The sequence below is a fragment of the Thunnus maccoyii genome, chromosome 5 (assembly GCF_910596095.1).
Source record: "Thunnus maccoyii chromosome 5, fThuMac1.1, whole genome shotgun sequence".
Lineage (NCBI taxonomy): Eukaryota > Metazoa > Chordata > Actinopteri > Scombriformes > Scombridae > Thunnus > Thunnus maccoyii.
In genome coordinates, this window is record NC_056537.1 from 19,031,567 (window position 1) to 19,046,428 (window position 14,862).

At 40.7% G+C, this 14,862-nt stretch overlaps 1 protein-coding gene across 1 annotated transcript; it reads left to right on the forward strand.

Moving 5' to 3' along the window:
- Positions 1-242: 242 nt before the first annotated feature.
- Positions 243-14,043, forward strand: elapor2a (endosome-lysosome associated apoptosis and autophagy regulator family member 2a). Its single transcript, XM_042410542.1, has 22 exons — positions 243-563; positions 2,143-2,263; positions 4,042-4,231; positions 4,314-4,461; positions 4,552-4,641; positions 5,310-5,415; positions 5,543-5,695; positions 6,522-6,610; positions 6,721-6,901; positions 7,021-7,149; positions 7,886-7,976; positions 8,069-8,171; positions 8,261-8,398; positions 9,887-10,150; positions 10,253-10,426; positions 10,533-10,719; positions 10,953-11,049; positions 11,138-11,239; positions 11,374-11,500; positions 12,403-12,581; positions 13,047-13,215; positions 13,336-14,043. The coding sequence occupies exons 1-22, from the start codon at positions 468-470 to the stop codon at positions 13,402-13,404; spliced, it is 3,003 nt and encodes a 1,000-aa protein (XP_042266476.1). The 5' UTR covers positions 243-467; the 3' UTR covers positions 13,405-14,043.
- The last annotated feature ends 819 nt before the right edge of the window (positions 14,044-14,862 follow it).

Here is a 14,862-nt window from a genome sequence, read left to right on the forward strand (position 1 = left end):
TTTGCCTTCACATTAAAGTGACAAACTTATTTATCGTTAAGAAAATGGGGGGTACTTTCAAACAAAACGAACGCGATCGTGGGTGTGCACGTGTGAACAAAATACTATCACAATAATCAGAGAATCAGGTATGAGAAAATGAATAAGATCAGATCAAGAGGACCAATCATTAGCTTTAAAGCATGCATCGTGAGTTTTACCTTGAAAGCCATCACCGGAAGTGCTAATTTATTCTGCCAACTTGACTGAACTGAAGCAGCCCTGGAGCGCACAGTCTGAGGATAATCGCAGGTGCTGAGGGTTACAATCTGCCGACAAGAGGCGACAGAGCAAGTGTTGATTTGTGATTTGTATTTGAGCATCCTGTAATCTGGCTCAGATTTATGATACATTTCTCTCTGTTGGATCGAGGTTGTTGTTGGTGTTGTGCTCTTTTTTTTTTTTTTTTTACCCCTCGATGATCTACAATGCGGTCCTCGGCTTGGTTCGTCGCCAGTTGCGCTCTCATCCTCTGCACGCTCCGGCTGATTGACGGGGCCAAAGGACAGCAGCAGTGTAGTGAGGTGAGAGATGCCACAGTCGATCAATATGCTTTAATGCTATTTCTCTATATATGCTTTCACTGCCACAGCTCTCTAGCTACTGCGGGTTGGCAATTAGAAAACGCGAACAGCACTGATTGGGCCGCTATGGCTGTACGCGCTGCCTGACAGTGAGTTGGTCATCCACGACCATATCAAACACGATTTAAAAATTGATGACACATTTCCGGGCCGATTTATGGTTAATATGATGTTTAAAATCACAATTTCCTCAGCCTATCATCATAACTCACAGTAGCTGGGAAGACTTTACTGTACCTTAACCTCTTTTAAAAAGAGCACAAGTGATTGTACCTCTGGTGTGTGTTGAATTTCACCACTCAATGCCGAGGGGCTGTTATCAGTTTCCTGCATCCTTCCTTCTGCTCTGGCTCAGCTCAACACCTCCTCGGTCCAGGCTGGCACAGCACAGTCACACGCAGACAGTCCCAAGATAAAGGAGCAACATTCCTCTTAAGTTATTGGCTCAATCTTTGTTCTCACACTGGCAGAAACACATTACTGCAGCTCCCCAGTTTGGGCCTATATGATCCTTGATTTCTCTGCTGCCGGCTTTAGTTCTTGTGCTTTTTGGGATTTAGAAATGCAAATACAACGTTTCTCGTTTAAATGTCATGGAGTGCATTTTGAGGTTGAGGCTGGCTTGCTGAATTATATTGGAGACAAGTGTGGAAAGTCTGCCGTATCAGTGACTGACAACAGCTCTTGTGGGAGTCACAGGAGATAATGAGGGTTTAGTGCAACAGAGTTCAGAATACAATCCTGTTCTTAGTAGCTTCTGTTGTCTTTAATCACAGCAGCTGCGACGCTCAAACACTTAAGTTTGGTCCACACTTCCATCTGATTCCTCTCATCCTTTATCAACAGTGACTGAGCTCTATCACTAGACCCCTACAGACAACAGAGAAAATCACTCCACACACAACAGCCTGCATGCGCTGTGGTGTCAAAATCCGGTTTGGCTCAAGGAACAACATTATGTAAACTATCTGGAAAATTAGGCCACACTCCTCTGCAGACAGAGAGGTGGCAATACAAAGCTCTGCGGAGGCGAGAACATCAAGCTTCACTCCAGATCGCAGATTAATACTTTAAGATACAATAATCAAACGCCTAAGAGTTCATCCTGAAGATGTGAAAAGCTTTTTTTTTTTTTCACGCCTCCTGACTGTTTTTCCAGCAGCCCGTCACCCCTGTTCCCATCGCCGTGGAGATGGAATGTTGTGTATCCAGGGCAGAAGAGTGGCTGTGGCTTCAGAGATAACACTGTAACGAGCACTCATGTTTTCTAAGCAGCTGGATAAGGAAGTTAATATCACTGCTGGTTGCTAATGCAGTAGCTCCATCCACTCAGTCTGCTATGATTAGCAAAAACATTCTCATCAACAATGAGATGACTCAGGGCTCTGATCTGGGTGGAGGCGTCTTGTGGTGTGATGTTTACTGACCTGCCTCTGGTCTACACTCATTTTTTATTTGGGTCCAAGACTGTAGTGGCGACTGATTTCTTATGCAGATGTTTTCTGTGTCTCTTTTGCAGACGGACTACTACTATGAGTACACAGAGTGTGACAGTACAGGATCCCGTTGGAGAGTGGCCATCCCACAGAGCCCTGGATCCTGCATTGGGCTGCCAGCGCCAGTACGTGGCACAGAGTGCAGTAAGTTAGCAATATCTGTATATATGTGTGTGTGTGTGTATGTAAGAGTGTGAAAGTCGATGTGTGTATCTCACCTTCTTATCAGTAGCCTGGTATTTCCACCACTACATCCTGACTGACCCTGTTTGGATATCCTTCAGCCAAGCACAGAGCAAAGCCACAGGCCAATAACCTCAGAGCAAAACACTGTCACATAATTGTTGTCTACTGGCTTTCTTTTTTAATAAACTTTTTTTTTTTAAAAAATTGAAACATTTCACAGCAAATACAGCTTTACAAAAACATATTTTTCCTTTTTTCTTTTTTATAATTTTCAAACAAACCCACCCTTTCCCACCCAGCCAACCTTCCATCCGTCACCCCAGCTCCCAGCTCCTCTCCCAGTAACAATTTAACATAAAAGTGTACAATATGCATTGCATGTAAGGTATAAGGAAGAAAGCAGTGCATAGTGGTATACAAATGGCAGTGACATTAAGACCGAGAACAGAGAGTGAGAGAGAGAAAAAGATAAATGAATAAAATAATAACAAATTAATAAATAAATGGAGGAGAAAAAAATATATGTATGTAATATATTAAAAATAAAATTATGTCTGCTTAACAAGTCACATTATTGATGGAACAGATTACAGATACATTGATTGTATGTGTATAATATGAGGTATAGTAACTGGTGACAGAAGTTGGTGTTTCTCAAGAACAACAGAGAGGACAATAAGTTTTCATAGTTAGTGTCTTGCTAATATTTTGCCATGGAACTGATCTATGTAGGTGAGTCATTGGCAGTGCGTGGGGAGTCATGGGGGAGGGGGGGGGGGGTGTTGGTACTCACTGATTGGTAGTGAATAGTGTCTTATCATGATGGAGCTTGGAGGGCAGACTATAATTGTGTAAAAGCACACTAATTCTCCAAGGTGGTCAAACAGGTTTGTCCTTTGTTAGACCTCCTTGGAACAGGTTTGCCCTGCACTGTCACAGTACCGCTTCACTAATGGCTCAATTGAGATTATCATCGGTGAAATCTGTGTGTGGACACAAAGGTCACCCGCAGAAGTGCACAGGCGTTGTCTCTCTGAATGTTAATGGCCAGCTAATGTTTGCTAACATAGTTTTTTTACATATATATAAACTGCACATAGAAACTATTCTCAACATTCGTTGGGATAAGCTGTCTCGTTTCAATAAATGTTCATTTTACTTCAGCGTGTGACTTCCACATGGCCTGCAGCTGTTTGCATCCTCATGTTGCATAGCTCTGCACAGGTAAAATGTTCAGTCATGCAGGGACAGAAAGCTTTTATCAACCCTTTTGTTATTTTGACTTTTTTCTGTTTCCTTCTTCCTGTTCAAAGTCGCATGAAATTCGACAGGAGTACACCAGACACTTGTTTCCTCATAACAACTGTACATTGGATCTTACTACAGTATCTTGGCAGGAGGCATAAGTCATAGTATCATAGACTCATAATGGCATTTGACCAGATCAGGTATGAGGAAAAGCTGACACTGTCAAAACACTGGCAGATGCAGAAGACTCAGTGGCTCAGTGGAAAAAGTGCAGAGACAGACATAGTGTGTAACAGGATGTAAGGATTAAGGTCCTCGATCACTGTGGCTACATAATACTGATTTGCATGACCATTTCTTCTTCAGGCTGTGTCATTTCATATTGTGAATGATTTATGTAACAAAAGGTGACGAGAGTTGTGAAAATGGCTTATTTGTCATCATATCCTTGTTTTTCCTTTTGCACCGCCTCTCTTTGTGCCCCTCAGCCTTTTCATGTGAGGCCGGGGAATTCCTGGAGATGTCGGCTCAGGAGTGTACTCGGTGTGCAGCGGGGAGCTACTCACTTGGCAGTGGTATCCGCTTTGACCAATGGGATTCCATGCCTGCTGGATTCAGTAGCCTGGCAACCGCCCTGGAGAACAGTCCAAACGGAGATGACAGCCTCACCTGCAACAGGTGTGTGAGTAAAACGCAAGAGAAACTGAAAGTCAGGCTGTGAGCTTGTTTTTAAAATTGATTTTATGTCTTTTCACTGCAGCTCGTCCTGGGTGCCTCAGGGAAACTATCTGGAGTCCAACAGGGATGAATGCACGGTCTCTCTCATCTATGCTGTCCACCTTAAGAAGCAGGGATCTGTCAGCTTTGAGTACCAGTATCCAGACAACAACCTGCTGTTTGAGTTCTTTGTGAGTATCATACATTCATAAGCTCTAGTTATAAAACACTACCTTAAAAGAGCTTTCAGTTCATGGATACTGATAATCTGTGTGTTGTAGATCCAGAATGACCAATGTCAGGAGATGGATCAGACTGCTGATACAAAGTGGCTCAAACTCACCAATCATGGTGAATGGGCTACCCATACGGTAAGAGTTGCATGCTTTTAAGATGAGCAATAGTCATGAAGCAGGACAGATCTTTGCCTGCTGGCCTCGGTCTGCCAAAGGAAATGTGTTTAACTCAGGCTGAGCTGCGAGAACTGGGTGGATACAAGCAGGAAGCCTGTTAGTACACCGGGAGAGACTGCCATCACTTATTATTGTCTCCAGTATTTTTCCAGACACATGGTGAAATGAGTGCTGTCTGTAGTTCAGTCCTGTATTATGGGGGAAAAGAATGACAATTAGCTATAATGTTTGTTAGAGCTTTGATACAATGGATATTCTTGAGAGCATATACTAGTTTTTTTAAAAATATAGCTTAAGGTGAAGTTTTAATGAGTAAGCATTTATGCTGGCTAAAGCATTGTACTATTTTTTTGGTTTTCAGCCAGTGAGATTGAACTTGATTGGCACAGCATTAGATTACTATGAGGATATTTAGCAATTTAATTTGCATAGCATTAAGTTTGCTTTATTTCAATCTGTGATTTTTTATTCTCATTGTAATGAAAGTCTCAACTCCTCAGATCCAGCATTTTAGACAACCTCTTAAAGTATTTTTAAGACGCAAACCCAGACTTTTTTTTCTCTTGGAACTACCACACTGATCGTCTTTGTTTGACTGATGATTCATGAAATTCTGTGTATTCCAGGTGAACCTGAAATCTGGCACCAACATCCTATACTGGAGGACTGGTGGTGTTCTGATGGGGACCAAAGTGGTCAAGCCTGTTTTGCTGAAAAATGTCCAAATAGAAGGTCAGTGACATATTTTGTCCCTCTTTTCTTCCTCTTTCTATCTAATCAATGACAAATCAATACACCAATTAAGTATTAATTATCCTTTTCATTCTCTTTTTCTCTTTCCATAATCTCCTTCTAACAGGAGTTGCCTATACGTCAGAGTGTTTTCCATGTAAGCCGGGAACATTCAGCCGAGTCCCAGGCTCGTCCACGTGTGAACCCTGTCCTCGGGACACCTTCTCTGGCCACGGTGCCAGCTCCTGCACTCCCTGTAACACCACCACTCACTACGCAGGTAGAGGCACACAGAAGAAGACATATATTTGCCATTTCAAGTCTACATTGAATCTTTGGAACAACACAACAAGACTGCATTGCAGTATTCAGTGCAGCCTAATTATTATCAGTGCTGCTCACAGAAGCACATAACACACCCAAAGGATAGAACGGGAGCTTGTCCTATTTTTAGCCACATTAGACGACGATTTCAAACTTTAGAAGAAACATGCTTGTTAGTTCAGTGCAGAGAGCTTTTTTTTTTTTTTTTTAAACAATTTTGTCTACTAATATGCTAATTTCTGTGGATAAAAGTGGTATGCTCCCTAATCGTTTTAATATATTTGTCAGCAGGGTTTTGCTTGAATACATAATAATCGTAATAATAGAAATTCAGTTGTGATGTTTTAACCTAACATAATCAGATTAAATGAAATATTATTATATGATGTGAATGCATGTCCTCTTCAGTGTTGGTAATGACAATGAGAAGTGACTGGGAGAAGACAAGAGTTCAGAACATATTACATATTTAATTCAGTACACCTCTTTATGTATTTTGTATGATCCCTTGCTGTTATGCTTTTAGCAGGGTCTCCTGCTCAAACACTCCTTGTTTTATTTCAACTGAATGGGTCTCTATTCCATTTGGATTCTTGTGTTTTAGTGATTTACCTCAATATCTTTTATATGAAGTGCTTTGCTTTATCTTTGAGAAAGGTTATTAAAGCACTATTTGTGGGATACTGGGTAAATGATCAAATGTATTCTGCAGTTGCTCCTTTATTTGTTATTAGTTACTTTCATGAATGTTATTTTATTTTTGTCTCAACTTCTTTTTCAAGCTGAGGGATCAGCTGTGTGTAAGAGCAGACCTCCGTGTTCCAAGAAGGACTATTTCCAGATCCACACAGCATGTGATCATGAGGGCAAGGTGAGGGGAAAAAAAAGGCCACCTTATAGATTAAACAACCTGAGGAATCTCATTCTGTAATCACAGTTTCTGTTTTGTTCAGTCACTCTCCATTTGCTGTGTAATTTCAGACCCAGGTCATATATAAGTGGATTGAGCCTAAGATCTGTCTTGAGGGTGTGACTGGAGCGGAGATGTTGCCTCCAAGTGGAGAACGAGAGCCATGTCCCCCTTGTAACCCCGGTTTCTATAACAATGACACAGCCACCTGCTCACCCTGTCCACCTGGGACTTATTCAGATGGGATGAAACGTACTGAGAACTCTCTTGATTCATCTTGTTTTCCTCTCTCTCATTTTTCTTCAGTTACTCCTGTCTTTTCTCTGTGTGGTTTCCTAATTGTGTATTTCTTTACTGTGTCAATCCCCCAGCATGTAAGCCATGTCCAGCAGGCACTGAGCCCACATTGGGTTATGAATATAAATGGTGGAATGTTCTTCCTGCAAACATGAAGACCTCCTGTTTCAATGTGGGCAACTCAAAATGTGACAGTATGAATGGTGGGTGTTTATGGAAAGAGGACACAATACAATATGTTCATTAGGGCTACAACTCGATTTTTTATATTGGTCGTTCTCTTTTTTTAATGCCTCTATTAAAGGAATAGTTTGGCTTTTTGGGAAATATTTCTTAGAGTTAGATGAGAAGTTCGATACTCTCATGTCTGTGTGGTAAATATGAAGCTACCAACAGCAAGTGGTTAGCTTAGCTTGCTTAGCTAACTGGTAACTTACAACAAATAGCTTGGCTCTATTCAAAGATAAAAAAAATTGCCTATCAGCACCTCTGAAGCTCACTAACTAACTTGTTATATCTTGTTTATTTAATCTGTACAAAAAATTAAATGTAAAAACAATGTTTTGGTTTTATGGGGATTACGTGCTATTATTTGCTGGATGCAGTGACTTCCTGGAGTCTTTGATGTTTTGCTGGCAACCTCACAGTAATGAGATCACTCAACAACTTAGTGTGCCTGTCCGACACATAACCCCCCATAAAATGACAACATACTATTCATACACTTAGATTTTTGCAAAGTTTTGTAGCATTTTCCTCCTGTTTACAGTCTTTATGCTAAGCTAAGCTAACCGGCAGCTGGCTGTAGCTTCATATTTACTGTACAGACATGAAAGCGGATCTTCTCATCTAACTCTTGGCAAGAAAACTAATAATGCTTTCTTTATGTATATATTTTTTGAAAATAGTTGTGTAATGTGAATTTGTTCTGTCCTTTAGGCTGGGAGGCGGCTGGTGATCATATCCAAAGTGGAGCGGGAAGTTCGGATAATGATTACCTCATCCTCAACATTCATGTTCCTGGCTTCAAGTGAGTACAGTCTCCATCCCTCTTGTCACTGAGCTGTTTGTTTCATTCTGCTGCGTCTAATACCCCTCTTTTCTGTTTGCATCCTCCATCAGGCTCCCTACGTCAATGTCAAGCCACTCTGGGGCAGAGTTTGGTCGCATTACATTCGAATTTGAAACTTTGTGCACAGCGGACTGTGAGCTCTACTTTATGATGGTTAGAACAACTGCCATTCTGACATGTTTTCTGCTACATACATTACTATATAGGTGTTTGGTGGATACATTTTTTAATGTTTCTTTTAGGATGTAAACAGGAAGAGTACAACAGTGGTGGAGTCATGGGAGAGAACCAAAACAAGACAGTCCTACACACATGTCATGACAAAGAATGCCTCCGTTTCCTACACATGGGCTTTCCAGAGGACTAACCAACCTTCAGATGTAAGTATTAGTACAAGTACTTTTATCTACAGTACCAGTCAAAATTTTGGATGCACCTTCTCATTCAAGTGAATAGGAAGGTGTGTCCAAACTTTTGACTGGTACTGTATGTTCACATTAGTGCTGGCAATTTCTTTATTGTCTACTATTATAATTGTACTGTGGGATTTTCTTAATCAGTAATCAGTAATATCAGTAATCATGATGAATTTTCTTGTTTAATTAAATTCTACAAAAAAAAAAATCCATGGTTGCATGCTGAATAGGTTCATAGATCTTAAACATAAAAGAAATTCATGTTTGTAGTCTTAAGTCAGAAGAAGCAGGAAAGCTCTGAAAAACTTCCTGATAGCCTTATTGTCCTTTTTTTCAGCCTTGTAAATTCACTCCACACTAGGTACACTGAACACTCCCTTCCATTTGGTATTCAAAATAAGGTTGTGATTGTGTTTAAACCAAATAAAATAGATTAGCTCTGTGCTCACTCGAGGTGAAGCGTGAATCATTTACTTGCCCTTTTGATTCACCTGTTTTGCCAAATATATGTTCCAGGGAATAGTATTTCTCATGTGGTTAATACATGTGTTAATAGTAAATCCAAGGCTTTTATCTGATTTGTACTTATACCAACAATTACCCCCACTGTGTGTCTCACAGAAAACAACACATTTAGAATATTTTACGTCTGGACCTGACCTGCCAAGACAGTAATCTGTTCCCAAGAGCATGTTTTTAGTTACAGCCTGTCATCAACACAACCTCACATTGAGTAGGGGACTTAAGCCATTGATTGATAACGGTCACAAAATTAACTGCACTCCGAGGGCAGCAACTTTCAGTGCTAGTTTGCAGTGGTTTCGTCACTTGATTTAATCAGAGATATCCTGGATAAACGACACTCAATAAACCTCCTTAAAAATTGAAGAGGACACTTGAGGGAGCTGTCTTTTGCTTAACGAAGCATTCTAAATTCATTATGGATGCTTATCATGTCTCTCTCATCAAAGTTTCCAGCATGTCTCCACCACTTTGTTTGCTGTCAGATAAGATATTATTTCCCTTGGGCTACAACAAATATTGTTGTGATCAAGTAATTTTCTTATTTTTTGATTAATTGTTTTGCCTAAGAAATGTCAGAAAATCAGAAAATACATTTAAAAAAACGGTAATAATTTTCCACAGCTCAAGATGTATTAAATTGTTCTCAAACCCCCCTCCCCCCCACCCCCAAAATGTTTGGCAATTTGGATTGAAGAATGATTGAATTAAAACAAATGATTATGAAAACCATTACTTGAATTATTAAAATTTTCTGTTGATTGACTAATGGATTAATCAGCAAATCGCTCTGAAGTGGCTTTTTTATCATAGTAAGGCTGCACTAAAGCAGTATTCATAACGAAGAAGACAACTGTTAGTCACTGTGATTTAGGCAGCACTTAGTCAACAGTGTAGTTCATTCTGTACTTTTGTGTGTCTCTTCCTCAGGTGCGTCGGTATGTCAATGACGTGGCGCGCATCTACTCCATCTCAGTGAGTAACGCTGTAGATGGAGTGTCCTCTGAGTGCCGCGCTTGTGCCCTGAGCGCCCAACCATCCAGCTCTACATGTGTGCCGTGTCCACCTGGACATTACATAGACTCACGCACCAGCCAGTGTACAGAGTGTCCACATAACACGCACCTCATCTCTCACGCCACACCGGGTCCAGATGCTTGCAGACCCTGTGGACCAGCCAGCAAAAGCGACAAGGTTTGTTGCTGATGTTGGGAAAGGAGTCAAGCTACTTTTATCACTTTTTCATTAAACTTTCATAAAGACACAACCATGTATGTGTATTTGTGTTTTTTACAGGACCACAGTTTATGTTACAGCGACTGTCACTTCACCCACACAGATGGCAATGTCACTCTGACTTATGACTTCAGCCTCCTTGGATCTGTAGGGTTGCTGATGAACGGTCCAAGCTTCACCTCCAAAGGAACCAAGTACTTCCACCAGTTCAATATCAGCCTGTGTGGAGGACAGGTGAAAAGATGGAAATGCACATACATGCAGGACATGCCTTTTCAAAAGTTTGTGTGTACAATATGAATGTAATGCCCTTGCCATTTCCTCTCTTTCTTTATTTCAGGGTCAGTTGGCGGTATGCACAGACAATGTAACAGACCTATCCAACACCGACTCCCAGAGAGAGAAAGGCGAAGGAGCCAGTGCTGTCAAGACCTTCATCTGTCAGTCAACAATAATCCCAGCTAGTGGACGAGGCTTCCATACAGCACTCTCCTCGCAGTCCATTAACCTGGCTGACACATTTCTTGGTGAGTGTGACAACTTAAAATGCAGAAGTGGGGTGAATTTGGTATGTTTTATACTGCTGTCATTGCTTAAAAAATATTGCATAATGTCAAGAAGTTCTTTTGGGGTCATGTTGGTCTTTTAATAATGAATTCATGTTATGGAAGGGGAAGGGATTAGACAAAAGGCAGAATATTAAAAACATTAATTGTACATACACACATTAATCCAACCTGCCCTTTTATGTTATTAACAGGAGCAACAGTTGAAAATACACTTGATGGAATAAGAGCAAGACCAGAACTGTACCCCCAGACCTCCAAGAAAGTCCCTGATGTCAACTTCTACTACCGGTACCTCCAACATTTCATATTTTTTTGAGACAGAAAAGTTGTCTGTGCTCTAAGATTCTTTCTTTCTTGCTTTCTTTTTGTTGGTAAGGTCATTGGAGGCGACCTCGTCTTGTGAGTCAGGTCGAAGTGCAGTGGTGACACTTCGCTGTAACCCAGAGAAGAGCACTAAAGGGGAGCTCTCAGTGCCCAGGTACATCTCTATCACTGCTTTTCTGATTGCCTGTGTTGTATCCCTCCCAGACAGTTTCAGTTACAACACATGTAACATTTATCTGTGCTTTGAGGTGGTGTGGATGTGACTAACTCTGTGTTTTGCCATTGCAGTCAGTGCCCTGCAGGAACATGCGACGGCTGCACCTTTCATTTCTTATGGGAGAGCTCAGGGGCCTGTCCTACATGCACAGAGAGGGACTACCATTGGATAGAGGGAGCGTGCAAGGGAGGACACCAGGTGTGTGTGGATGTAGAGTTTAGTCCATAAGTACTGGGGCAGATATGTTTTTCTCTTTCATGCAGCAAATGGGATATGAAATGAAACAATAAGATTAAGTTGCTGACGTTCAGCTGTGTTTACACCCACATCTGATAAAACATGTTGGAATTATTGCTCATTTTATACCCGCTGCCTAAGGGTAAGAAGGGCTGTATTTTCTCCATATGGATGCTAACACCGTTAAAGCTGAAAGTCAGCACTTTAAACAGTCTTTGTTTCACTTGAATTGTAGTGTAATGGGGTAGAGCCAAAGCAATGAAAAAAAACGTCACTGACACTGAAATACTTATGAAGAGTAGTCCACCCGTTGAGAATTGTACTTATTTGTCAAACTCACGATGGGGAGTTCAAAGATCAAAATAGATGCAGCAGAACCAGCGATATCATCTTTTTCTTTTCTATCCATTCCTCTTCCTTGTCAAAACTTGGGGCCTTCATTACTCACAGTACTCAGTTCACTGAGGTGTACAGATTTGAGTGTTTTATGCTGTTAGCTGCTAACGTAGCCTAGAGACACTAGCCTCAAGCAGAGATGAGGAGCGGGCTGCAGAGGTCTGGTAACCTCCCTTCTTTCTAACTTCACACACAGATTTTTTTCATTTTCAAACTTGTTGTTTTTAGCCCCAAGCCAGGTTTTTTTGAGATTTTGCGCAGCTGCCTCTGGAGCCACAAAAGTCCTATATACAACTTTTTTCACATATGCAATACTCCCCAAGACATGTAAACAGGCTGTACAATTGATGGAGTCCCACTTTAACAGACTGCACTGTATGTGTGGAAAGTTCATATATGCAATTTTCTGTTTATCTGCTGGCTCTCTCACACTCTTGTGTAATGCTATATGTGCTATTTATCCTCAGGACCTGCTGTATGTGTGGACTGAACCGAAGCTGTGTATGGGAGGTGTGACCTTGCCTGAAAAGAAAACGTTGCCATGCGAGGGTATGGAGTTCTGGGTACAGCTCGGTGCGGGGCTGGGAGCTTTCACTGCAGTGCTGCTCGTCTCCCTCACCTGCTACTTTTGGAAGAAGAACAAACGGTACCATTTCCTTTCCTCTTGCTCCCTTTCTTCCTCTCTTCCTCCATTCTTGTTTCTTCCTGTTCATTTTCTTTCCCTACACCCTCTTGTAGTTCCTTCTCCGTATTCTCTTAACCTAATCCTTCCTTATCTTATTGTCTTTCCCATTCTCTCTTTCTCCTCTTTCTGCTTCATTCCTTCTTTTATTTCTCCCTTCTTTCCCTCCTCCCTACTCCCTGTTATTCCCCTCTTTTTCTCTTCCTTCATGCCCCCCTTACTAATTTATTTCTTCTTTCACTCTTTTTTCTTCCTTTCCCACCCTCTGTCTTTCATTTTCTCTTTACTCCAAACTCCTGTTGTTTGATCCCATCCCTCCTGCCATTCTTTCCTTGTTACATCACAGTTTTATCATAATTCATGTGGACAACATTATTTGTCTTCTTCTATTTTCCTGCAGTGTTGTTGTATCTCTTGTCTGTCTGCTAGGTTGGAATACAAGTACTCCCGGTTGGTGATGTCTGCCAACAAGGAGTGTGAGATGCCAGGAGCTGACAGCTGTGCTGTAATGGAGGGAGAGAATGAGGGAGACATGGAGGATGAAGTTGTGTACACGAAACCTTCTCTACTTGGCAAACTCAAAGCCATAGCATCCAAGGTGAGAGTCACAGTATCACTTCTCGGTATTTACATTAACTGAAAGCAAATCTCATTATCGTAAAAGGTTTTGCTTTTGAGTAAACTTTATAACAAAATGGATGTTTGTTTCTGGTTTTAGGGAAATGGAGAGAACTATGAAAACATGCAGCTAAACTCATCCCATTCGAAAGCACTGGTATGGAGCTAGAACAATGGTGAAGTGAGTGGGAGTGAGGGGAGAGACCAGACCCTCGAGAAACTTTCCACTGAAGACCCCTTTAACCAGTCACCCCCTTTATGAGCTTTGGTACCAGGAATACCAACTGTGTGTACATACACAGATATACACACACATCATGCACCTATAGAACCAGGTTCAGAGAAGTCACAATAACATGGTGGCCTTAAAGCTTGGTACGACAGAGCCGTCCACCTGGAAGCATAGTACTGTGAAGCAGGTGTGTGTGTGATAGACACTTCCTGGTAGTAGTCTGATTCAAACTGATGTCAGAAAGGCCGTTAGAAGAGCTCAGGGCAAGACAAGGACCTATTTAAGATGTTTTGTTTGTATTTATTTCAGTCTGTGAGTTTTGATGGTGTAATTTGCCATCAGGATTACAACGGTGAGGGTGTGTCCATCTCCCATAGACGTTTACACTGACTGGTATATTCTGACCATATGAAGCCTATATTTTCTCATCTGTTTGTTCTTTTGCTTTGTTGAAATTCATGTAATAAGGAGAAGTTTTCGGCTTACTGATTGAAAATTAAGATGTCATATTATGCGGATGAGGTTGTGGTGTTGACTTTCCATGTATGTCAAATAAATTATGATGTATTTATGTAAGTGGACCCAGTTTGATTGATTTCCTTTTCAACCATTTCTCTTGAGAAATCCGTTGGCGACTTTGAGACAACAGAGAGGGGTTTAACTGACATTCTAAATACAAATAGCAAAGAAATACAGTTCAAATATGGAATAATTTTGAGTGCAACTAATTGTAATTTGGGCTTATGCTTGGAGAAAAAGTCCACTCCAGAAAATGCAGGGATTTAAGTACATCTGTGCCTCTTTTTTTTATTAAAAAACATGGGCAAGTTTTGCTTTAGTAAGATATTTTCTTGTAAGTACAAGATTTCTTCTTGTAATGCCAAATGTTCACATATAGTGAGACAATTTCTCTCTAAACTCATGTTACAATGAGAATTTTTAATGCGGTTTCTGATCCACATAGGAAATTGACAAAGGGAAATTACTAACACTGCAAAACATGCCAATAAATACTTGCATCTCCAATATTAAATTAAAATGTCATCATTTTGGCACATGTAGTCAGTGTTTTTAATGTTTTTTCTTAATTCGTATAGCTGCTGATTTGTGTTAGAAGTAATTTCATGATTGGGAATTATTATTATCCACCTCCCTTTAGCTCTGTGGAAGCTGAAAATGCTAAATTTCTCATAGCTTTGCTGAGGGCAGAGAAAGGCTTGTAATTCTAAGCTCATGATTTGTCTTTTGTTGTGATTGAAAATGATTAAAACTTGATATAATGTTAGACTGTGAGAATAACAGTATGACATCAGTTTTTCCTGATTAACTTGCAAGTCACTCGCACTTGGCCAGATTTATTTTCTTGTAAACATCCATTCATCAAAAGATTTGTGT

Bases quoted from the DNA above. Each gene is read 5' to 3' on its own strand.
- elapor2a (XM_042410542.1), top strand. From the start codon at position 468: ATGCGGTCCTCGGCTTGGTTCGTCGCCAGTTGCGCTCTCATCCTCTGC. The intron at 6,611-6,720 runs GTGAGGGGAAAA...GTGTAATTTCAG, and splicing joins CATGTGATCATGAGGGCAAG to ACCCAGGTCATATATAAGTG. The intron at 13,216-13,335 runs GTGAGAGTCACA...TTCTGGTTTTAG, and splicing joins TCAAAGCCATAGCATCCAAG to GGAAATGGAGAGAACTATGA.